The sequence below is a fragment of the Hemiscyllium ocellatum genome, chromosome 7 (genome assembly GCF_020745735.1).
Source record: "Hemiscyllium ocellatum isolate sHemOce1 chromosome 7, sHemOce1.pat.X.cur, whole genome shotgun sequence".
NCBI lineage: Eukaryota > Metazoa > Chordata > Chondrichthyes > Orectolobiformes > Hemiscylliidae > Hemiscyllium > Hemiscyllium ocellatum.
In genome coordinates, this window is record NC_083407.1 from 83,378,666 (window position 1) to 83,403,419 (window position 24,754).

A 24,754-nucleotide genomic window follows, 5' to 3' on the forward strand; every position below is an offset into this window, starting at 1 on the left:
ATATAAATTTGACAGTGTACAGAATCTATTTTGTTAAAACAAAAGACAATTCTAATTACACAGGCTCCAAGAGAAGAAAGGATTTTTTAAATTTCACATTCATCACTGCTTTAGCATTGTGCATACTTTAGCAAATTACATGGCATTTGACTCCCTCGGGCCACATTAAGGTTTAATGCCCACTTATATGGTGCTTTTTTGTCCACAGGTTAAGTGAGCTTTAAGTGTTGCACTATAGACTGGGATCAGCACATCAAGGGCAGTTTTCAAGGCAGACAGACAAATACAAATGAGCAGACAATCTTAAATTATAGTCTATTGTCATTCACACCATAAGATTGGATTTGAAGATAATTATGGATAATTTATTAACCTAGTCAGAAATCACCATTCCTTCAATTCAGCAACCTAATTTGGATCTGTCCATTTACAGATAGACGCAAATAAATAAAATTATTGCCAGGAGTTAACGTTTTAACTTATATTTTTATGTGATCAGCCATGGAATACTGTACAGTCACGACTCTTCTGAGATGTAGGGAGATAAGGAGATAGCTTGTCTATGCCTAAGATAGCACTGTGCGTTCCCACCCTGCCTTCCTCCATGGCCCAGTCTCCTTACCATGGACTCTTCCCACTCTTGGCCAGCCTACTAGCCTGCCCCTTCCAGCCGTGACTTCCTCCAGCCAATGGGTAAACATCACTTCCAAAGAGGAAGAACAGTAATTACTTACTCTAACTGTAGTAAATTGACTGCCGAGAGTGTGGTGCTGGAAAAGCAAAGCAGGTCAGGCAGCATCAAAGGAGCAGGAGAATCAGTGTTTCGGGCATAAGCCCTTCACCCCGAAATATAGATTCTCCTGCTCCACTGTGCTTTTCCAGCACTACACTCTCAACTCTGATCTCCAGCATCTGCAGTCTTCACTTTCTCCTGCAGTAAATTGACTACCTCACCTGCTGCACTCAACTGATAGGCAGTCCTAAATCTGAAGGTATGTATTACTCACATACATATAATTTAATTGGGAAGGAGAACTTAATTCTGGCAAGATAGCCTTTTAATGATCATGTAAGTCCCTACCTCCAACTCATGCAAGATTCCCCAGCCATCTGACTTCTCACTGCTGAAAGCTGCACAAGGTTCTACCCCCTGTCTCCATAATAGCTAATGCATCAACCTATTCATTTACTTCCACCACACACCCTACTGTTCTTTCCTGATCCTCTGTGTTTAATTTGGTCAAAAATGCTGTTCAGTTTCAAAGCCTTGATATGTCTAATACTGCCTTTTGAACTTTCCTAAATCTTCCCACATCACCCAAAAACAACTTACACTCCTGCAACATTTTATTCATTTAAAGCCCCATCTACTACCAGGATAACCAGCTGGGTTTAAGTGAATCCTATCCTGATAAAATAGCTCTTTCCCAGGACTAGTGCTAGTGGCATATAAGGCAATCTTGTAATCTTGTGTACCCTTATGCAAAAAGTGGTATGTAGTTCAACTAAGAAACTAGTGGGCAGAAATATCTATTATGGATTCTAGTTTGGCATCAAATATGCTAAAGGACATCATTACTGTTCAGATTCAAGATAAGTTTTACTTCCTAAGTATTAAGAGTTTTATGGGACAGGCAGTTTGAATGTTCTCTCCCCCATCGCAACCTTCCAGGGCCTAAGCCTTGAAATCATCCTTCAAGTCCACTTGTGCAGACCATCATTCCCAGCAAGCCTGCAGCATCACCGGAATCTTTGTGGCTTAGCCCACTTGTCTGGGAGATGGCTTGGAATATACAGAAATGCCAATAATGCCTCAAAGTGGTTCCAGTCTGGCCTTACTACAAAAAAAAAAGAATGGCAGCACAAAACCTCCCCCATCAGACCCAGGCGGCATGAAGAAAGGTCACAATGCAGATCTGTACCAGTGGCCCACACCAAATAACATTGATCCAGGGTAGGAAAAGGATGAACAATCTCCAACTCATTGGCACAGTTAAGCCGTCTGATCTTGTCACTGCAAAACATTAATCATTGTTGCAGTGCTCAGTCTAACATCGCCACCACATAGGCATGACAATATGGGACAATCACATGCAAACTTGAGCATCACATAGGTAATATGTACTGAAGAGCTGACCACCACTTAATGCTGTCAACTCCTGACAGTTCCTGGGCAATATGCTTCATATTCACTTACAAGAGATTTTCAAGACCAAGCATGAAGTCATATGCTTATAAAGTATTCATGTAGCCATTACAAACAAATTCAATCATCCTTCGTCTCTGTTTGCATAAGATCATCCAAAACAGAAGGGAATGGCTTGGACTGTGGAATTTAAATCATCAACCCTTTTGAGGAGCAGGCTGCAGACCTGGCAGAGGAGGAGTATGCCATACCCACGCCAATGAAGAGACAGGAATGTCACAAATATCCAGTGACAAGGCCTGTAGCCAGTTATTCTACGGTGAACAGACAGTGTCAGACACATTGCACTGTCAGAACTGAGCATATTTACAACTCATTATTTTGTTTCCACACTACAAATGCTGGCAGCCAGGAGAAGAGGTGGAAGCCCACAACCTTGCCCATTAGCACCACCATCTCTGAGGGTCTTGTCTCTGAAATCTCAGAGGAGGCACTGGAATGACATTGAAGTGCACCCTCTACCAGTATCATGGCAGACCAATGTATAGAGTAGGTTTGGGGCACATCACTGATAGCAGAAGAAACCATACTTGAGGTCCCTGACATTCAGAGGACTACTGTGGAATCAAGTACCCGGTCAGCCATATGCAGGTAAAGCACCTGAGTACTCAGACATAAGTGATATGCATATGCTGAGGCTGGCAGAGGGATATCAGGCAGTTAGGCCACAGACTAGAGTGAAATACGGAGAAGACTATCCAAGTTCTGTTGACTATCATGACTCTGCCATGTGAGCTTCGAATGTGGCTTAATGGTAGAGACAATTCTACAAACTCCTTGGCACTTCCACCAAGGAGTTTCTAATTGCAAGAACAATGGGCTGAAGTTTGGACTATAATATAATCACCTCATATTATCAAAAATCTTGGACATCTACTGTAGTGCCCATGGCTCCATGCCGGATGTATCAGATCGGACAATTACTGTTCCAGTGTGAATTACTTTCAAATGTTAATCATACAGTGCCATCCTAAGCAATTTTCAAAATCAGATACCTATGCAAGTTAATTATTCTGATTGTTTTGTATGCATCAACGCTTGCATAAGTATGGTTCAGAAAGAAATGATGGGCAGATACAAATGTAAGCTAAAGATTAGATTAATAAACGTAATGATGTTACTTAACTAGATTTATCTTTGCATCAACATTATTAAAATGATTTATTTGTTTATTGCTATTTGTGGGACCTTTGTGTATGCAAACTAGCTGGGGCTGTTAACTTCATTATTTCATTGGCATTGGAAGTGAGGTACACCGAGATCAGAAAAAAACTTTATTTTCTTTGCAATTTTACAAATAGGTCAAATTGACTAAGAGACAGAAAACAGTGTATTATATCACATATACACTGCTGGATCAGCAGGTCTGGCAGAACTGAAAATACCTTCAGTTCTGAAGAAGAGTCATACTGGACTCCAAATGTGAACTGTACTTTACATCACAGATGCGACCAGACATGTTGCGTTTCTCCAGCATTCTCTGTGTTGGTTTCAGATTTCTAGCATCCAAAGTATTTTGCCTTTATTAGGGGACTGAGGAGTTGTTTTTCACACTAAATGTGGCTTTGCAATGGTGTCTCCCACAGTTCAATGTTGGGACCACTGTACCTTTTGATATAATGCATACTATAATGCAACCACAAGGGATGAACTCGGATTTCTCCAGTTTCCTCATTTCCCCTCCCCCCACCTTGTCTCAGTCAGTTCCCTCAACTCAGCACCGCCCTCCTAACCTGCAATCTTCTTCCTAACCTCTCCGCCCCCACCCCACTCCGGCCTATCACCCTCACCTTGACCTCCTTCCACCTATCACATCTCCATCGCCCCTCCCCCAAGTCCCTCCTCCCTAACTTTTATCTTAACCTGCCTGCCACCCTCTCCTCATTCCTGATGAAGGGTTTATGCCCGAAACGTCGAATTTCCTATTCCTTGGATGCTGCCTGACCTGCTGTGCTTTAACCAGCAATGCATTTTCAACTGTGATCTCCAACATCTGCAGACCTCATTTTTTACCCGAAGATTTTAACCTTCTGCGAATCCTCTTGCAAGGATGCCTTCCTTGAAGAAGCTCTCTTCCTCCCTCTACAAGGATATCAGTGAGTCTCTCTCTCACTGCACCCCCCAGGTCATCTCCTCTGCACAGAAACTCTTCAGTCACGTTCTCAAACAGACTCGTTACCACAGCCACATCTCCTTCCTCAGCACCTGCCTACGGAACCGACTGATCCCACACAGACTCCGAACTACATTCCAACCAACAAAATTTGGACCCAACCAGGACAACCTGTACCTACAACAAATCCGAAGCCTCCAGCAACAGACCTCCCTCCGGATCCTCCGCTCCACCCTTGCAGCCATTCGTCGCTACCTGCATTCCCTGCAATCAGCCCTACCCCAGCTCAGGACAACACTCTCACAGACGTGCAAAGGACCCCGGCTGTTCTTCATCTATCCGCCACAAGTTCACCTGTACTTCCACACACATCATCTATTGCATCCGCTGCACCCGATGTGGCCTCCTCTACATTGGGGAGACGGGCCGCTTACTTGCGGAACGCTTCAGAGAACACCTCAGGGACGCCTGGACCAACCAACCCAACCAACCCGTGGCTCAACACTTTAACTCTCCCTCCCACTCCACCGAGGACATGCAGGTCCTTGGACTCCTCCACCGGCAAAACATAACAACACGACGGTTGGAGGAAGAACGCCTCATCTTCCGCCTGGGAACCCTCCAACCACAAGGGATGAACTCGGATTTCTCCAGTTTCCTCATTTCCCCTCCCCCCACCTTGTCTCAGTCGGTTCCCTCAACTCAGCACCGCCCTCCTAACCTGCAATCTTCTTCCTAACCTCTCCGCCCCCACCCCACTCTGGCCTATCACCCTCACCTTGACCTCCTTCCACCTATCACATCTCCATCGCCCCTCCCCCAAGTCCCTCCTCCCTAACTTTTATCTTAACCTGCCTGCCACCCTCTCCTCATTCCTGATGAAGGGCTTATGCCTGAAACGTCGAATTTCCTATTCCTTGGTTGCTGCCTGACCTGCTGTGCTTTAACCAGCAACGCATTTTCAACTGTGATCTCCAGCATCTGCAGGCTTCATTTTTTACCCGAAGATTTTAACCTTCTGCGAATCCTCTTGCAAGGATGCCTTCCTTGAAGAAGCTCTCTTCCTCCCTCTACAAGGATATCAGTGAGTCTCTCTCTCACTGCACCCCCCAGGTCATCTCCTCTGCACAGAAACTCTTCAGTCACGTTCTCAAACAGACTCGTTACCACAGCCACATCTCCTTCCTCAGCACCTGCCTACGGAACCGACTGACCCCACACGGACTCCGAACTACATTCCAACCAACAAAATTTGGACCCAACCAGGACAACCTGTACCTACAACAAATCCGAAGCCTCCAGCAACAGACCTCCCTCCGGATCCTCCGCTCCACCCTTGCAGCCATGCGTCGCTACCTACATTCCCTGCAATCTGCCCTACCCCAGCTCAGGACAACACTCTCACAGACCTGCAAAGGACCCCGGCTGTTCTTCATCGATCCGCCACAAGTTCACCTGTACCTCCGCACACATCATCTATTGCATCCGCTGCACCCGATGTGGCCTCCTCTACATTGGGGAGACGGGCCGCTTACTTGCGGAACGCTTCAGAGAACACCTCAGGGATGCCCGGACCAACCAACCCAACCAACCCGTGGCTCAACACTTTAACTCTCCCTCCCACTCCACCGAGGACATGCAGGTCCTTGGACTCCTCCACCGGCAAAACATAACAACATGACGGTTGGAGGAAGAACGCCTCATCTTCCGCCTGGGAACCCTCCAACCACAAGGGATGAACTCGGATTTCTCCAGTTTCCTCATTTCCCCTCCCCCCACCTTGTCTCAGTCGGTTCCCTCAACTCAGCACCACCCTCCTAACCTGCAATCTTCTTCCTAACCTCTCCGCCCCCACCCCACTCTGGCCTATCACCCTCACCTTGACCTCCTTCTACCTATCACATCTCTATCGCCCCTCCCCCAAGTCCCTCCTCCCTACCTTTTATCTTAACCTGCTTGCCACCCTCTCCTCATTCCTGATGAAGGGTTTATGCCCGAAACGTCGAATTTCCTATTCCTTGGATGCTGCCTGACCTGCTTTGCTTTAACCAGCAACACATTTTCAACCATACTATATTAATAGCCTAGATTTGGATATATGGAGAATAATTTCAAAGTTTGCTGATAACAATGGATTGAAAATTTACTGGTTTAAAATAGTTTAAGCTTCAGGAGATCATAGACTGGTGAAATGGGCAGAAATATTGCAGAAGAAATTTAGCAAAGACAGGTATGACGTGATTCATTTTGGAAGAAAGAATAAATTCAGTGCTGGTAAATAAAATGTTTGCTGCAGTTCAATGTTAATGGAGGGTTCAGGAACCAGAGAGACTTGGACATGTACCTACGTACTTAAAAGTAGCAGTGCAATTTGAGAAGGCTGCTAAAAAGGCAAGGGGGAGTCATGGTTCTGTCTTTATACAGCATGCTTCTGATTACAAAGAAGTTATTCTAAATCTTTATAACGCACTGATAAAATCCCAGCTAGTGAACTATGGTCAGTTTAGGGGAACACATTTTAGGAAAGAGACCAAAGACATCACTAGGGTGAAGAAGAGATTTACTCAGATGGTTGCCTGCAAGAATGAGAAACCTCAGTAAGATGGATGGACAAGAAAAAAATTGAGATAGCACTTACAGCAGAGAAGATTAATTGGAGACTTGATGCAGCTGTTAAAATCATTTAGCTTTTTGATAGAATATCTAAGAAGAAATTTTCCTAAGACAGGATTGGTAACAGAAGGCACAGATTTGTTTGAAGTTATTTGACAATGAAACTAAAAGTGACAAAAGGGAAATAAAATATTCAGCAAGCTATTATAATCTGAAACGTATTGCATGAAAGACTGGTGGGAGCAAACTAAATAGTATCTTTCAAAGAGTTTGGCTTAATAGTGGAAAAAGAAGTTAGCAAAGCTTTGGGAAAGCAAGTCTAGGGAATGGGTTTGGATAGTTCTTTTGAAGAGCCACCATGTGTACAATGGACTGATGGCCTCTCTCTATGCAATAAAATTACATTATTCTGTGAACAGAAAAGGTTTTACTGCAAAAGAAGAATCCAGCTAGGTGGAATCTGAACACTATCGATCAGTTTATAATGCTACGTTTGGAAGCCATCCACAAAACTGCATGGAGGATGTATTTTGTGAGCTTACTGTTCAAATATAGGGACTAAAAGTTCAAAACTATACCATACAAAATATGCCGGCGCAGCTGTTTTTTACACAACAACTCGTTAATCCTAGTCAGCTTTTCACATAGGTGCTGGTCATTGCCTACCCCAATGGTGAACAGCAGAATTTCTATGTGCCCTATGACTATTTTGTATTTCAATTTAAAACTATAATCAGTAATTACAATTCCAACCTAGATATTCTCCAACAAAAATAGTAACGTAGATTTCTACACCAGAGTTCAGATAGGCAGACACTAGTCCTTGTGCCCTTACAAGCATTTATTCACAGTCATATTACATATTATGTACCACCAATCTATGAAACACTTTCAGGCCTGTTTCTTGACTAACATATCCTATTTGATTTTTCCAGTAATGATATAACCACCAATACTGCTGCCGCAACCAATTCACCTTTCCTCTTTAATACAGTGATAGAAATTTCAAAAATAATCAAACATTACTGTCATCTAGTCATAATAACTAATAATTAAAATAAAAACACATGATATTACTGTTACAGGTATTGTATCAAATGATGCAATTGATTAACTTTTTTTTATTAAGCCATTTGTTTCAATACCAAGAGAACACTTACAATAATGTAGACACTTTTCCCTGTTCCAGTTGGACCCACAAACATAGAAGGTTTTTGATTTGTTGTCATTAGTTTCATAAGTTCCATATAACGAATGGTATCTTTAGTTGGTACAATAATTTCATTGAATTCTGCATCTTTTGGAATGGGGGGAACCGAGTTCAATCTTTCAGTCCACAATTCCCATCTTCCTGATCCCTAAGAATGAAAAAGATTTAAAGACAAGTTAGGCAAAGCAAACTTGTATCAATCTATAAAATGGCAGTAATCTAGAGGCAAATCTGAATCAAAAGTTTCTTTCAGACTTCTCGGTAATTCAGTGTTATTATTATTATTAAAAATGGGGCCAAATTCCAGGAATCCTGCGTTGCTAATGATAATATGGCTATCTCCCTCTGGATACAACGTTGTGGAGACCGGCATTATCTCAAAGCTCATCATCTATCCAAGCAGCAGAGTAATTAGTCAAATAGCAGCTAACAAAATTGAAACTTACTATTCTAAGCATGGAACTGAGGTCCAGAAAGGGCAGATAAGGAAGATCTTTTACTTTATAAAAATGGTCCTAAGAAAGTACGTTGTTATTTTCAAGTTAATTCATCTACTCTGATCTTCAGGTATCAATGGATTCTTACTACCCATCATGTGGCAACCTTTCTTCTATGTCTATCGTGGGATTTTTGCTTTTTATTCATTCATAGGATGACGGTATCGCTGGCTAGGCAGCATTTATTGCCCATCTTTAATTGCCCAGAGAGCAGTTAAGAGTCAACCACATTGTTGTGAAATCTGAAGTTATATGTAGGCCAGACCTGATAAAGATGGCAGTTTCCTTCCCTAAAGGACATTAGGAAACAAGATGGATTTTTCCTGACAATCACAATGGATTCACAGTCATCATTAGATTCTTCATTCCAGATATTTATTGAATACAAATTCCACCATCTGCCATACTGGGATTCAAAGCCAAGTTCCCGGTACATGATTTACGTCTCTGGTAAATAGCCCAGCGATATCATCATTAGGTCATTGCCTCCCCTATTAAACAGATGAATTCCCAGGGAAACCACGGGTTTCTGCAGAAATTAAGGGAGAAGATAAATAATGAAGAAACCATGGCAGAAATAGGCTGCACCCAAAACCGAGGACCACTGCTCTCTCTCCAGTCTCTAGCATGCATTCATTCTCTGTCCTTATCATCACAGTGAATTCCAAAACTTCATTTCAGAATGGAACTTGTAGTAGTTTTTATGTGGGAATTATTGAATTCCTAATTTTTAATTGATTTGTCACTAACTTAATTGAGGGAATCATACTCATTTGGCCTTACCAATCAAAAAGCAAAAGTTGCACTTAAAAATGCACACACTGGTCTGTTACTTACGTAGTATAATGTGTTATAATAATATTGGATTATCCACGGATTAATTATAGAGTCATAATGCTAATCTTATGCTGTATAGATGATCACAAAAAGTGAAGCAGCATCACATAATTTGGTTTCTCATGTATCCCTGTGGAAGGTGTTGCCAGAAAATTAAGACACTTTATAATAAGGCTCCTGTTTCTTGTGCCTCTGCAGAATCATGAAGTACTTTATATTAATCTAACATTACCAAGAAAATTGTAACCTCTACATTACATTCTGATCCAAGGCTGATGATTTCTGAATTATGCTGTTTGAGCAATTAAATTAAATGGCCTTTTTACATGTCAAAGCTTGTGCTTTGGTCACAGTATATGGGCCCAAGTATTTGTCTACTGCCTGAAACTGCTTAATTTATCAAGGCTGGCCACCAGAAAGACTAAGGAAGATAAAATTTTCTTAACCACCAGCCTAATGGAAATCTGACATACTATATTTTATTGTAATCAGCTGCACAGTACCAAAGCTGGAAGAAGCCTCACATAGTAAAAAAGAAGCTTTACCTCATAGTGATCTTTGAAAATTTTCCATAAGTAGTTAAGATATTTATTACAAGTAACTTAGGAAATGATAAAAGGTACATTCTTCAATTCACAACGTGATTATTGGGTAGAATTTTCTCACTTGCAGTTAGAATGTTTTGTTAAGGGAGATTCATGGCGCCTGGTCTGGCATGACTGAAGCAAATTTTCCCCCACAGTCTTTCACTCCTAGTTTTATTAATTCTGCAACCACGCATTTTGTTCTCTGGGAATCATCCAGGAGAGACAGAATCACTTGTCACCTTCTGGCTTTCACACCTTTGAGGCCTTATTTAAAGCCCATTTGCCCACTACTTCAGACAGTGCAAGCCACAACCAGAACCTCACACTGTTCAACTATTATTATTGAACACATAGCTCAGAGAAAGGAAGACTCAATCCTTGCTTTGCAGAAAGAGACATGGAGTTGTTGATAGATATGGTGGTAGAAAGGAGGGCAGTTCTTTTTCTGCAGCTATTACAAGAGGCAGAGCCACCAGACACAATCAGCCAGGGCATAGGTGCAACCAGGGTCAGTGCTACATCCTAGGTGAAAAGGAATGCCCAGCAGTGAGTAAAGAAGGTAAATGACCTTCTTCTCAGTATAAGTGCCGCCACATTCTCTCTGCTACCTCAAACTCATAGGGCCACCACTCATTAACTCTGTTACTGCACATGTATCTATCTCATCAGGTTCATGGACTATAACTCTCAGTATGCATCACGTCTAATCAATGGCTCTCATATGTTACACTCATCAAGGTACGAAGGTTTCTTGCCCTCTGCACTTCCTGCTCACTCCTGTTGATACCTCACTGCCTCTCCTGTACATACATCACCACTAAACAATCTTTCATGCATATTCAATCCCTTCTTTTGCCTCATTGCAGGAAAACGAGGCTCATCCCCAGACTGTCTCAACAGCACCCGATTGATCTACCTGTAATCTTCAGACTGTTTGAAGTTAACTTGGAGACCCTGAAGCGTGATCCCCCGACTCAGCCAGGATCTAGAGCCTAACAGGCCAACACATTGTATTGTAAACAGACAAGATCCTCATGTAATTGTAATGGTTTCTCTTCACTGATTGAGGTCTCCCTTTATCCCACTAGAGTCATAGAGATGGACAGCATGGAAACAGACCCTTCGGTCCAACCCGTCCATGCCGACCAGATATCCCAACCCAATCTAGTCCCACCTTCCAGCACCTGACCCATGTCCCTCCAAACCCTTCCTATTCATACACCCATCCAAATGCCTCTTAAATGTTGCAATTGTACCAGCCTCCACCACATCCTCTGGCAGCTCATTCTATACACCTACCACCCTCTGCATGAAAACGTCCCTTAGGTCTCTTTTATATCTTTTCCCTCTCACCCTAAACCTTTGCCCTCTAGTTCTGGACTCCCTGACCCCAAGGAAAAGACTTTGCCTATTTACCCTATCCATGCCCCATATAATTTTGTAAACCTCTATAAGGTCACCCCTCAGCCTCCGACGCTCCAGGGAAAACAGCCCCAGCCTGTTCAGCCTCTCCCTGTAGCTCAGATCCTCCAACCCTGACAACATCCTTGTAAATCTTTTCTGAATCCTTTCAAGTTTCACAACATCTTTCTGATAGGAAGGAGACCAGAATTGCAAGCAATATTCCAATAGTGGCCTAACCAATATCTTATACAGCCGCAACATGTACTCAATACTGTAACAAATAAAGGAAAGCATATCAAACGCCTTCTTCACTATCCTATCTACCTGCGACTCCACTTTCAAGGAGCTACGAACCTGCATTCCAAGGTCTTTTTGTTCAGCAACACTCCCAAAGGCTGCTCACCTTTCACTTTCATACATGCTCATTTGCTGGAAACACATGCAGTATGTTTGCTACATAAACTGCTGGCACATACTGCAGGTCTGATGCTGATGTAGCATAGTGCCACACAGTAACATATACACCCACTATCTGAATGACAGATTAACTATTCAACACTACCCATTATTGCAATCTGCTGCCGCTCCCTCTACACTAAAAAAATGCAAACACAGAAACTTGCAGCTGTAACTGAGCACGACAGACCCTGTGTGCTAATACAACAATGCAAGTCACTGCTGAAGTCAGGATGTGAGTGCTAAGAAAGTAAGTGAAGATGCACTCTGTGCAAATGCATAAGAAGTATGCTCCCATTAGCAAAGCAACCTGATAGGTGCATGCAAGTCATACTCATCCCTGAGCTCCAGTGTGAAGCATTGAAGATCTCTGAATTAGTAAGAGAGCAAGCATGATGATATGGTGAGGCTCATGGTTTGCCAGTGCTGAATTCCATAGATGAAGGCTCAAGACACATAGTGGTCATAGAATATGCAGGATGTTGTGAAGAAGTAGTTGCATGATAGCCAGGACAAGCATTCAGCAAGCTACAGTTGACTGGTAGGAGCTCTGACTTAGAAGCTCAGGATCGCACCATTTATTTTCTTGGTGAAGGAGAGGAGAATTAAAAATGGCTCATAAAAAAGGCAAGTTGCAAATACATGGAATTAAGCTATTTGCCCTTCAGTAGTAAGATTCTAAAGAGACCATTTAGAGCTTGAGGGTAAAATCAGAAAAGAGTTCTCAATACTAAAAATTAGATATTTTCATTCATGCTGTATTTTTCCACTTACGCCAAATTAGGGAGGGGAAATTTCCGCCCATTGTGTTTTATTTACTTAAAGGAATTTTTTAAAAAAATCAGAAAACAAAATGCAAAAACAAATTTTAAAAAGAAATAGCCTGTTAGTGATTCTTACAAAAAGAAATAAGCAACATTTTTAAGTTTGATCTTTTTCTTGTGTTAAGAATGTGTTCAAAAAGTCACGTTTCTTTAATATATGATTGGTATTTTAATAAATAGAACCTTCTTAAAACCCTTAGGCCTTAACTTTCTTTGCAACAAATAGCTTTCAGTTTCGCAAATAAATTGCATTTAAGTTCAACACAGAACTTACAACATGAAAACAGGCCATTTGGTCCAAACAGTTCGTAGTGGTCGTTAAACTCTACAGGAGCACAGATCCTAATTCCATAAGCACAACTGTTCCCAGTTCCCTTTATTCCAACCACATACCTATCATATAAAAAAAACTCTACTTCAATCATCAGTTTCATTCATTGCTTGTTAATAAAGTAAACGCACAATTTGGCCACGATTGCTCGTACACTGTTGTACTCAAGTTCTCTCTGGTGCTGCGTGGAAAAGCCCACCCTTTTTCAACATTTGATTTAAAGCTCCCAGCATATTGGTTATGCATTAAAAGTGGCATGTCTTCTGTTTCCAGTAGTCCTTTTGTGAATCTCCAACATAAATTTCAATTTGCTCTGTTCAACAATGCATATTGATTAATTGCAGATGCATAGTTCAAAGTATGTTAAAAATTATTGATGGAAAATTATAGACTGCACACTCTTGTTATCCTAATGCCCACTTCTGAAGGGTGAAGAACATTAAACTAATGAAATTTAAATTATTTCTTTGTATATTTTTCTGTTGCATTTTTAATGATTTGTAATTATCTGTGTTGGATTTCATTTGGCAGTTATCTGTACATGATAGAACTATTAATCCTTAGCTGTCTGTGCCTCTGCAGTAACCTGTATTTTAGTGTCGTGGCGTATCTGGTTTGATTTATTATGTTCACATGTACCAAGATACAGTGAACAGTATTGCTTATGTGCTAATTATACAAATAATACTTCACATAAGTATGACAAAGTATAGAACAGAATGTAGAATATAATGTTACAGCTACAGAGAAGGTGCAGAGATAGATCAACTCTAACGTATGAGAGGTCCATTCATAAGTCTGATAATTGCAGGGAAGAAGCTCTTCTTAAATCTGTTGGTACATGTTTTCAAACTCTCGTATATTCTGGCCAATGGAAGAGGGTGGCAGAGGGTATAACCAGGGGCTTTGACTATGCTGCTGCTTTCCAGAGGAAGTGGGATGTTTGTAGACAAAGTCAATTGAAGGAAGGCTGGTTTTCATGACAGACTGGGCTGCATTCACAACTCTCTGTAATTTCTTGTGGTCTTTGGCAGAACAGTTGCTGTGCCAAGCTGATATGCATCCGGATAGGTTGCTTTCTAAGGTGCATCTCTAAAGATTGGTAAGAGGCATTGTGGACCTGCTGAATTTTCTTAGCCTTCTGAGGAAGTAGAGGCATTAGTGTGTTCTCGACTGTAGCATTGATGTGGATGGACCAGGATAGATTGTTGTTCATATTTAATCCTAGGATGTTGAAGCTCTTGACCATCTCCATCTCAGCATCATTGATACAGACAGCGGCATGGCCTCCAGGTGAATTCAATGATCAACTCCTTCATTTTGCTGACACTGAGGGAAAGATTGTTGTCTCTATAATCTCTTTCCAGTACTCTATCTTGTCATTGCTTGTGATCTGGCCCACTACAGTGGTGTCATCAGAAAATTTGTGAATTGATTTTGAGGTGAATTTGGCCACACATTCATAAGTGTATAATGCAGAAAAGCTAGATATGATCTTCGCATAATAAGGGGCTGACCTTGCAACCTTGCAGGGCAACAATGTTGAGGATTATTGTGGAGGCGGCGTTGTTGCCTATCCTTACTGATTGTAGTCTGTGGATCAGGAAGTTGAGGATCCAGTTGCAGAGTGACAATCAGAGTCTGAGGACTCAGAGTTTGATTGGAATTATGATGTTGAAGCTGGAGCTGAAGTCAATAAAGAGGAGTCTGACAAAGGTGTTCTCGAATCCAGATGTTCCAAGGATGAGTTAGCGCCAGGAAGATAGCATTTGCCGTGGATCTATTGTGACATTCGGTGAATTGTAGTGGATCAAGGTAATCTGGGAGGCAGAAGTTGATGTATGCGGTTTACCGAGCAGTAGTCATTAAGGAACATTGCTTGAATTTTCACCAATATGTTAGGTAGGAGCCTCACACAATAGTAAGGAGGGATTAAAGTTCTCTTCAAATACTCTCTCCTGCTAGTTCGCGCAGAATCTGAGTACATGGCTGGGGACTCCATCCAGGCCTGTCACTTTCGTGGGTTCACCCTCAAGAAGGCAAATCTGACATCTGCAGTGGTGACTGTGGATACTAGAGCATCCAAGGCTGTTGGGACAGGTGACATTATTTCACTCACCTTCTGTTCAAAACGAGCATAGAATGCATTGAGTTCATGGGGGAGGGATACATTGATGAGAGCAATACCGCTCGACTTTGCTTTGTAGCCCATTGTATTGTGTAAGCTTTGCCATAGTCAATGTGTGTTCATTTGGTTAGTCTGGGACTTTAGTTTAGTCTGGTATTGTTTCTTAGCATCCCTGATGGCTTTGTGAAGATCATATCTAGCTTTTCTGCGTAGGTGAGAGTCACCCGACTTGAACACCTCAGATCTGGACTTCAGCAGATGGTTCTCCATGGTTTCCAGTTGGGGAACACTCAGTCTTTGGCACACAGTCCTCTACACACTTACACTACTCCTTTAGCTTGCCCTCAGATTTTGAAAATGGGCCAGTCTGCTGATTCCTAGTCACATAGGAGTTCGTCTGAACAACTTTTCAGTGATATCTCGTAACCAGGTAATTTTTGTACACTAATAACACTACAAACCTATTCCCCAAATCTGTGAGACACAACTCAATACAACCCCAGTTCTTGATGTAACAGTATTTTCTTTAAGGTTCCTATTTTGGCCAGTTTTCGCTAGTTTTCTTCACTAGATCCCTGGGTCTTTTAGTTAAATTAATATGTTATTGTTTAAATTTTCATCAAATTCTAGTTGAAAGTCCAAATAAACTCATATGAAGTGCCATTATCCACTTCATTGCAAATATCACCAAAAAAACTCCAGAAGGTTCACAACACAGAACTTCCACCATATAAACCAAAGGTGGAATTATTTAGGGGTCAGAGGTGTGTGGCAGAATCAGACATCATGTGCAGACATCTCAATGTCATGAACGTTTTGCTCCAGGCTTTCAGCTTTTCATAAATGGCGTGGTCAGATTCTTGCGAGGTAGTGGTGAAAATAGGGGATCTGTGGCATATTCTTTACCTCTGAAACAGGAGACCCAGGTTCACGTCTCAACTGTTCCATCTCTAAACAGATTGGTTAGAAAATAGTTTTAGGACAGGGAATTGCCCAGTGGTAATATCACTAGACTATTAATCCAGAAAGTCAGCTAACATTCTGGCAACCCAGGTTTGAACAGCAGATGGTGGAATTTGAATTCAATAAAAGATATGTGGAATTAATAATCTGCTGATTGCCATGAAACCATTGTTGATTGTCATAAAAACCCATCTGGTATACTAATGTCCTTCAGAAAAGGAAATCTTGTATCCTCACCTGATCTGGCTGACACATGACTCCAGACTCACAGCAATGTGTTTGATTCTTAATGGGTAATTAAGGCTGGTGGCCCTAGCCAGTGATACCCACATCCTGTGAATGAATTTTTAAAAAGCCAATTGATGAAGACATGACTTTTCTTCAGAACTTTCCCTTGTCAATACCCAGTTGCAATTTGAATGTCACTAACATTTCTTTTTGCTTTCACTACAGTGCTTGTCAATTTTTTTCTCAAGCATCTAATTCTTCCCAATTACAAATTTAAATTTCTTTCAAATTACATTTACTCTAATTTGAAATCATACCCAATTTTTAAATTTATCAGTAACAGTAGCTCACTGTATCAGTTCTCTCAACCATTTTAAGTTTTATTTTAGGTCAGTTTTGTAGAACTTTGAAATCGCTTACTAAATCTTCAATTATTAAAGTCAGTTCATGCCAAAAGTTCTCTCTTGTCCCCTTATAGAACCATTAAATTACAAGCAGCAAAATCCAACAGAGAAATTGCTAACCTATGACATGTTCCTCCTTCATTCTCTGCATATTGTGTAATTGCAAAATTACCTTGAATTATGCATATTCTAAAAATTGAATATCAAGTTAGTCCTATCATTTCTATTGAAATATAGAAAACAATTTTAATATTTCAGCTAATTCATCTTCTACTCGAACATCAACACTAATTATATTTTGGAGAGCTCTAACTTTCTACCTAATTGAGGATACCAAGAGGACTTCTAAATATAACAGAATTTTTTACATTAAATATAATGTTCAAGATCTTGAAATAAACTAATTTCTCAAATGTCTGTATTTTTAATATCTATCCCACTTAAATTTATGATCTCTGTTTTTACGAATGGGGAGTACAATGTACTGGCTCAGCAATGTGAAGCTGTAGAATGATGAATTTACATTTGATCTTTCACACATCTGAACTCTTAATCTTAATGTAACAGATAAATGCTTGACATTTCCCTCATACAACAAGAGTCAAAGGAATCAACGTATTTTAATACATACATCTTTAATGAACACATAATCATAGATAAGGCCCTCCTCAGGAATCGGAACAGTAGGGAGTTTTGCTGGAGGATCAACTTGAAGAAATAAATTGAAGAGTGTTCTTGTCTCCTCAGTAAGAGGTCCATTGATTATTTCTCGCACAAGTTTGTCAAAGTTCAGTCGATCATCCTCTCTGGAGGTAGCACCAACTGACCAGATTAGGGAAAACAGAAAAATTCCCTGTGAAGAATAAAAGCAATAGTGAACAGAAGAATTCACGCAAAATCATTTCATAAAGAACACAAGCTATGCACTAAATCAAGCACAGTCAGGCAGAGTATATTGCCATGAAGCTTCTGATCAGTGATCATAATATGTGTATAGCAATCCCTTTAATGAAAAGTCTTCTCAACTCGAAATGTAAGCTTGCTCTGTCTGACCCACCATGATTTCTAGCATTTATTGTTTTCAATACAGATGCCAGCATCTGCAGTAATTTGCTCTTACATTTTGTCATCAAAAACTGCCCTGATTCAATACAGTTACATGTTCCTCTGTCCTAACTTTCAGAGAAATGCTCAGTGCAAGGTATGTCAGGGAACTCCATCACAGCAGAATAGTTGGGGAGGACAGGACATATCTCTTTTTTACCGTGAGAATTACAGTATGGGAAACTTAAAGGTTCAGTCTTTGAATTTTAGTGAGTTGATGAATAGATAAACATTAGTGAATTAATGAATGATTAAAAGAGTGCATATGTTAATAAGTTGAATAGATGAATGAGTTAGTAGGTGGATAAGTCGGTAGGGTGGATAGCAGGGTAAATGGCCCAGATGGGTTACTGGATAGAGTGAATAGATGGACAAACTGCATGAGGTGGGCAAATGCATTGGGGATGGGGTGGGGTGGGGTGGGGGTGTGGTAAGGGTAGGTGGATGAGTTGCTAGCTGAGTCAGCTGTGATGGTTATGGTCAATCATCAGCAAATTGATAGAATGACTGAGATCAGTGTTCAGTTCTGCCAGGACCACTCAGCTCTTGACCTTATTACAGCCGTGACCAAAACATGGACAAAGAAGCTAAACACCAGAGTGAGCTGAATGTGAGATCAAGTTAGTATGGAAAAATGAAGACTGCAGATGCTAGAGAGTTAGAGTCAAAAGGTGTGGTGTTGGAAAAAGCACAGCAGGTCAGGCAGCATCCGACGTTTCAGGCATAAGCCCTTCATCATGAATGTGAAGGGGGAAGGGCTGAGAGATGAAAAGGGGCATCAGGATGGGACCGGGGTGGAGTGGATATGTGGGAAGAAGATGGGCAGATAAGTCAGGTCAAGAGGAAGGTGCCGAGTTGGAGGGTTGGATCTGTGGTGAGGTGGGGATGGGGAAATTTGGAAACTAGTGAAGTCAATGTTGATGCCATGTGGTAATAGAGTCCCGAGGTGGAATATTCTAGATGCGGTATCACCAGGGCCCTGCACAGCTGCAGAAGAACCTCTTTGCTTCTCTACTCAATTCCTCTTGTTATGAAGGCTAGCATGCTATTAGCTTTCTTCACTGCCTGCTGTACCTGCATGCTTGCTTTCATTGACTGATGTACAATAACACCTAAATCTCGTTGTACTGCCCCTTTACCTAACTTAACTCCATTTAGATAGTAATCTGCCTTCCTGTTCTTGCCACCAAACTGGATAACCATACATTTATCCATATTAAACTGCATCTGCCATGCATCTGTCCACTCCCTAGCCTGTCCAGGTCACCCTGTAATCTCCTAACATCCTCCTCACATTTCATCCTGCCAACCAGCTTTGTATCATCAGCAAATTTGCTAATATTACTTTCAACACCATCTTCTATATCATTAATGTATATTGTAAAAAGGTGCGGTCCCAGCACTGATCCCTGCGGTACCCCACTGGTCTCCACCTGCCATTCCGAAGGGGAGCCGTTTATTACTACTCTTTGTTTCCTGTTAGCCAAACAATTTTCAATCCAAGTCAGTATTTTGCCCCCAATACCATGCGCCCTAATTTTGCTCACTAACCTCCTATGTGGGACTTTATCAAAAGGCTTTCTCAAAGTCCAGATACACTACATCCACTGGATCTCCCTTGTCCATCTTCAGAGTTACATCCTCAAAAAATTCCAGAAGATTAGTCAAGCATAATTTCCCCTTCATAAATCCATGCTGACTCTGACCCATCCTGTTACTGCTATCCAGATGTGTTGTAAGTTCATCCTTTATAATTGACTCCAGCATCTTTTCCACCACTGAGGTCAGACTAACTGGTCTATAATTCCCTGTTTTCTCTCTCCCTCCTTTCTTAAAACGTGGGACAACATTAGCCATCCTCCAATCTGCAGGAACTGATCCTGACTCTATAGAACATTGGAAAATGATCACCAATGCATCCAAGATTTCTAGAGCCACCTCCTTCAATACCCTGGGGTGTAGACCATCAGGTCCCAGGGACTTATCAGCCTTTAGACCTAACAGTCTCTCCAACACCATTTCCTGGCAAATATAAATTCCCATCAGTTCAGGACCTTCAGCCACTATTACTTCTGGAAGATTGCTTGTGTCTTCCCCAGTGAACACAGATCTGAAGTACCAATTCAACTCTTCTGCCATTTCTTTGTTCCCCATAATATATTCATCCGTTTCTGTCTTCAAGGGCCCAATTTTAGTCTTAACCATTTTGTTGCCTTTCACATATCCAAAAAAGCTTTTACTATCCTCCTTTATATTTTTGGCCAGTTTACTTTCATACTTCATTTTTTCTCTGTGTATTTCCTTCTTAGTTATCCTCTGTTGTTCTTTAAAAGCTGCCCAGTCCTCCGTTTTCCCACTCATCTTTGCTATGTTATACTTTTTCACTTTTGACTTTATATGTTTCTTAACTTCCCTCATCAGCCACGGCCACCCCTGCCTCCTCTTAGGACTTTTCTTCCTGTTTGGAATGAACTGATCCTGCATCTTCTGCATTATACCCAGAAATACCTGCCACTGTTGCTCCACTGCCATCCCTGCTAAGGTATTGCACCATTGAACTTTGGCCAGCTCCTCCCTCATAGCTCCATAGTTCCCTTTATTCAACTGAAATATTGTCATTTCCGATTATACCCTCTCCCTTTCAAATAGCAGATTAAAGCTTATTGTATTATGGTCACTACCTCCTAATGTCTCCTTCACTTTGAGGTCCATGATCAAACCCGGTTCATTGCACAACACCAGATCCAGAATTGCCTTCTCCCTCGTAGGCTCCAGCACCAGCTGTTCTCAGAATACATCTCTGAGGCACTCCACAAACTCCCTTTCTTGGGGTCCAGTACCATCCTGATTCTCCCAGTCTACCTGCATGTTGAAATCCCTCATAACGACTGTAGTAATATCTTTGCGAAAGGCCAATTTCAGCTCCTTATTCAACTTACACCCTACATCCAAACTACTGTTGGGGGTCTGTAAATAACTCCCATGAGGGTCTTTCCATGCTTAGAATTTCTCAGCTCTATCCATAGTGACACTACATCCCCTGATTCTAGGTCCTCTCGCACAAGGGTCTGAATATCATTCCTTACCAACAGGGCCACCCACCCCCTCTGCCTGTCAGTCTGTCCTTACAATAGCATGTATAGCCTTGAATATTCATTTCCCAGGCCCCGTTCACTTGAAGCCACGTCTCCATTATCCCCATAACATTGTAACAGTGTCCACCATCCAAAAGATGTGCTGCAACAACTTAACCAGGCTCCTGAAAAATTACTCAACAGATCTGACACCATTTATAGTTTGAAACAAGAGAGAAATTGGACTGCAGTGTGCTGCAAGGATTGGTGCTGGATCCACTGCTTTTTGTCAATTACATAAATGATCTGGATGTGAACATAGGAGGTAAGTTTAGTAAGTTTACAGATGACACCAGAAAAGGTGGTGTACTGGACAGCAATTAAGGTTATCTCACAGTACTATGGGACTTTGATCAGATGGGCCGATGGGCCAATGGGCCAAGGAGTGTTAGATAGAGTTTAATTTGGGCAAGACTTTACACTTATTGGTAAGGTCCTGGGGAGTGTTGTCAAACAGAGGGACCTTGGGGAGCAGATTAATAGTTCCTTGAAAGTGGAGTCACAGGTAGAAAGGATGGTGAAAAAGAAGTTTGGCATTCTTGTCTTTATTGGTCAGTGCATTGAGTATAGGCGTTTGGAGGTCATGTTACGGTTGTCCAGGACATTGATTAGGCCACTTTTGGAATACTATGTTCAATTCTGCTCTGTCTGTTATAGGAAAGCCGTAGTTACACTTGAAAGGGTTCAGAAAAGACTTCCAAGGATGTGGCCAAGGTTGGAGAATTTAAGCTGAGGGAGAAACTGAACAGGCTGGGGCTATTTTCTTTGGGACATCAGAGGCTTGAGGGGTGAACTTATAGAGGTTTATGAAGTCACAAGGAGCATCAATAGGTTGAGTAGCCAACATTTTTTCACCAGGGAAGGCGAGTCCAAAACTAGAGGGCATAGGCTTAAAATGAGAGAGGAAAGATTTAAAAAGGGACCTACTGGGCAATTTCTTAATATAGAAGGTGGTGCAGGTCTGAATGATCTGCCAAAGGAGGTGGTGGATGCTGGTACAATTACAACATTTAACAGGCATTTGGATGAGTACATGATTATGAAAGGTTTAGATGGATATGGGCCAAAAGCTGGCAAATTGGACTAGATCAGTTCAAGATATACGGTTGGCATGAATGAGTTGCACCAAAGGGTCTGCTATATATCTCTATAACTCCAAGATTCTAGACTCATTGGATTGGGGCAACATATTGAGTATTAAATAAATGGAATATTTTGGGAAAGGTTTCCTATAACTAGCAAGACACTACAAGGATCAATGCTTGACCCTCATATACTTACGATTTACAGAATGGATTTGGCAGAGGAGGTAAATTTGTATTTGCATTTTAAATCCGATCGCAAAGGGTACCAGCTCTGTAGTGTTTTGCAGATGTATGTGGTTAATTAGACAGTGGTGGGGTCTACCAGCCAATTAAGGGCCCAAGGATACTTCTTTTTGTAGGTGAGGCCAGAAGTACGGAACATTGTTAAAAAAAAAATTAGGGTTGCCTTATAGGACAGAGATGAGGATTTTTTTTTTCTCTCCAAAAGGGTTGTGCAGCTTTGTAATTCCCAGTTTCAAAATGTGGAGGAGGCAAGATCACTAAATATTGCTAAAGACTGAGGTAGATAATTTTTTGTTAGGCCAGGAAATCAATGGCTGTCAAGAAAAGATGCGAAAGTGAAATTAAGAACACAAGCAGATCAGCCATGATCTTACTGAATGGCAGAACAAACTTGAAGGGTTGAATTTTCTACTACAGCTCCTAATTCAGACGATTGAAATATGAAATTATTAAAGGGCTGAGAAAATGTTTTACCTGACTGCACAATCTTGAATATTGAGTCACAGACTTAGAATAAAGGCTCAGACATTCAGGATAGAGGAGAATTTTTTTCATACAAACTGTCATAAATCCTTGGAATTATTTGCTTCAGAGAGAAGCAAATACTCAGCTATTGAGTATATTCAACACAGAAATCAGTAGACTTTTGAGTATGAAGGGAATTAAGAAATATTGGAATATAGTTAGACTTTTACAGCACAGAAAGAGGCCCTTTAGCCCATTGTGTCTGCTCTGGTCATCAAGCACCCACCTACTCTTGTCCCACTTTCCAGCACTTGGCCTGTAGCTGCATATGCTTTGACACTTCAAGTGATCATCTAAATACTTCTTAAATGTTGTAATAGTCCCTTTGATGTTCGTACACTCCCTTGCTTTGTCAAGTGGTCTTGCAAAATACATCATCTAACACTTTTCAGCATTGGGTTCCATTTGCCATTGTTCTGTTCATCTGACAAGTCTGTCCGTACCATCTTATAGTCTAAGACTTTACCCCTTACGATTTATCATACCACAAATGTTCATGTTGTCTATCGATCAAACCTCTGACATTCATGTCCAGATCATTAGCATAGACTACAACCAGCAAGGAATGCAGCATCAAACCCTAAGGTACACCACTATATACAGGTTTCCAGTCACAACTGAAAACAACATTCGACCAACAACTTCTGCCTCCTACCATGGGAATAGCATAAAAAGATGGAACTGAAGTCAAATATCTGCCATCATCTTGGCGAATCGTGGAACAAGTTCAAAGGGCCAATGACCTACTCCAGTTCCTTGATATTATGGTTTTATATTTTCATATACTTTTTTTAAAAGCATACAAGCTGTTACTGGTAGCTAATGTCAAAACACCACCTATGTGCCAGACTGAAGATGTAGCTCCTAAAGTATTAAGACCTAGCTTTTCCTAATATGTCTGCTTCTATCTGTAGGATACAGTTCATCTTTTGGTTCACGAAGTACTTCCTTATTGTTCATAAAGTTAATAAGCAAATGGATGAACTGATAAAATGCTAACCAACTTATGTAAAGAAGAGCACACTAAAACATCAACTACAATATATCTGATCAAATTAATACATAAATAATAGTAGAAACTTGAGACCAATGCTTTTAAGACAAGGAAGATGATGCTTTACCACTGTCTCTGGTCAAGAAAAATGTAATGAACTTCACAAGCTATTCCTAAAAACCTATAGCTTCCCTCCATGGCAAACAAAATACGTGCCTAAAATGTACTATGCTTTTGACTTACTTCTTCCTGACATGGTACACAAAGTTTAAAAAGCAGGACAATGCACAGGAGATGGCACATATAACAAAATGATTGATAAAGCAGAACTGATCAGAATTCTTCAATTATGAAGAACTTTACAAATCCAAATGGACTTCATACAGCATTAATCTTTTAGAAAATAAGCCTGGCACTTCAGGAAAAACAGCCTTTGGGAGAACGAGATGAATCAGATGAGGGACAGAAATGACTAGGCATTTACACTGCTGGATGTCACCAAATCCTCTGAAATAACTCCATGAAGGCCAGCAACCCGCAACCAAGTCACCCTTTACTTACACATGCATTGCACTTGACACTGGTCTAACGTCCTCAGGGCCAGCTCCGAGAGTGAACAGAACCTCTGACATCCTGTTTATATCTGTCAGCCAGGTCTCCCTGATTTGACCAGTTAACAGCCCAATCAGGGATCTCATATTCTATATTCACCTGCTGACCTCATTACAATCACAACACCCTCAGATCGGAGGCCATTTTTAAAATTTATAGCAGGAGCGAAGTATGACAAAAGAGTGAAACAGATGGGAATGCAGCAGGAAGACTCGACTGAGAGCAGAAAAGCCAAGCTAAGAAGTGTGCTCAGAGC

At 41.2% G+C, this 24,754-nt stretch overlaps 1 protein-coding gene across 1 annotated transcript in view; it reads right to left on the minus strand.

Moving 5' to 3' along the window:
• dnah7 (dynein, axonemal, heavy chain 7) overlaps positions 1 to 24,754 on the minus strand; it is a 343,519-nt gene that overhangs the window by 211,522 nt on the left and 107,243 nt on the right. Inside the window, exons 30-31 of the mRNA XM_060828125.1 lie at positions 17,433 to 17,654; positions 8,093 to 8,290 (exon numbers count right to left, since the gene is read on the minus strand). Coding sequence (XP_060684108.1) covers positions 8,093 to 8,290; positions 17,433 to 17,654 — 420 coding nt within the window. The remainder of the gene's footprint in view (positions 1 to 8,092; positions 8,291 to 17,432; positions 17,655 to 24,754) is intronic.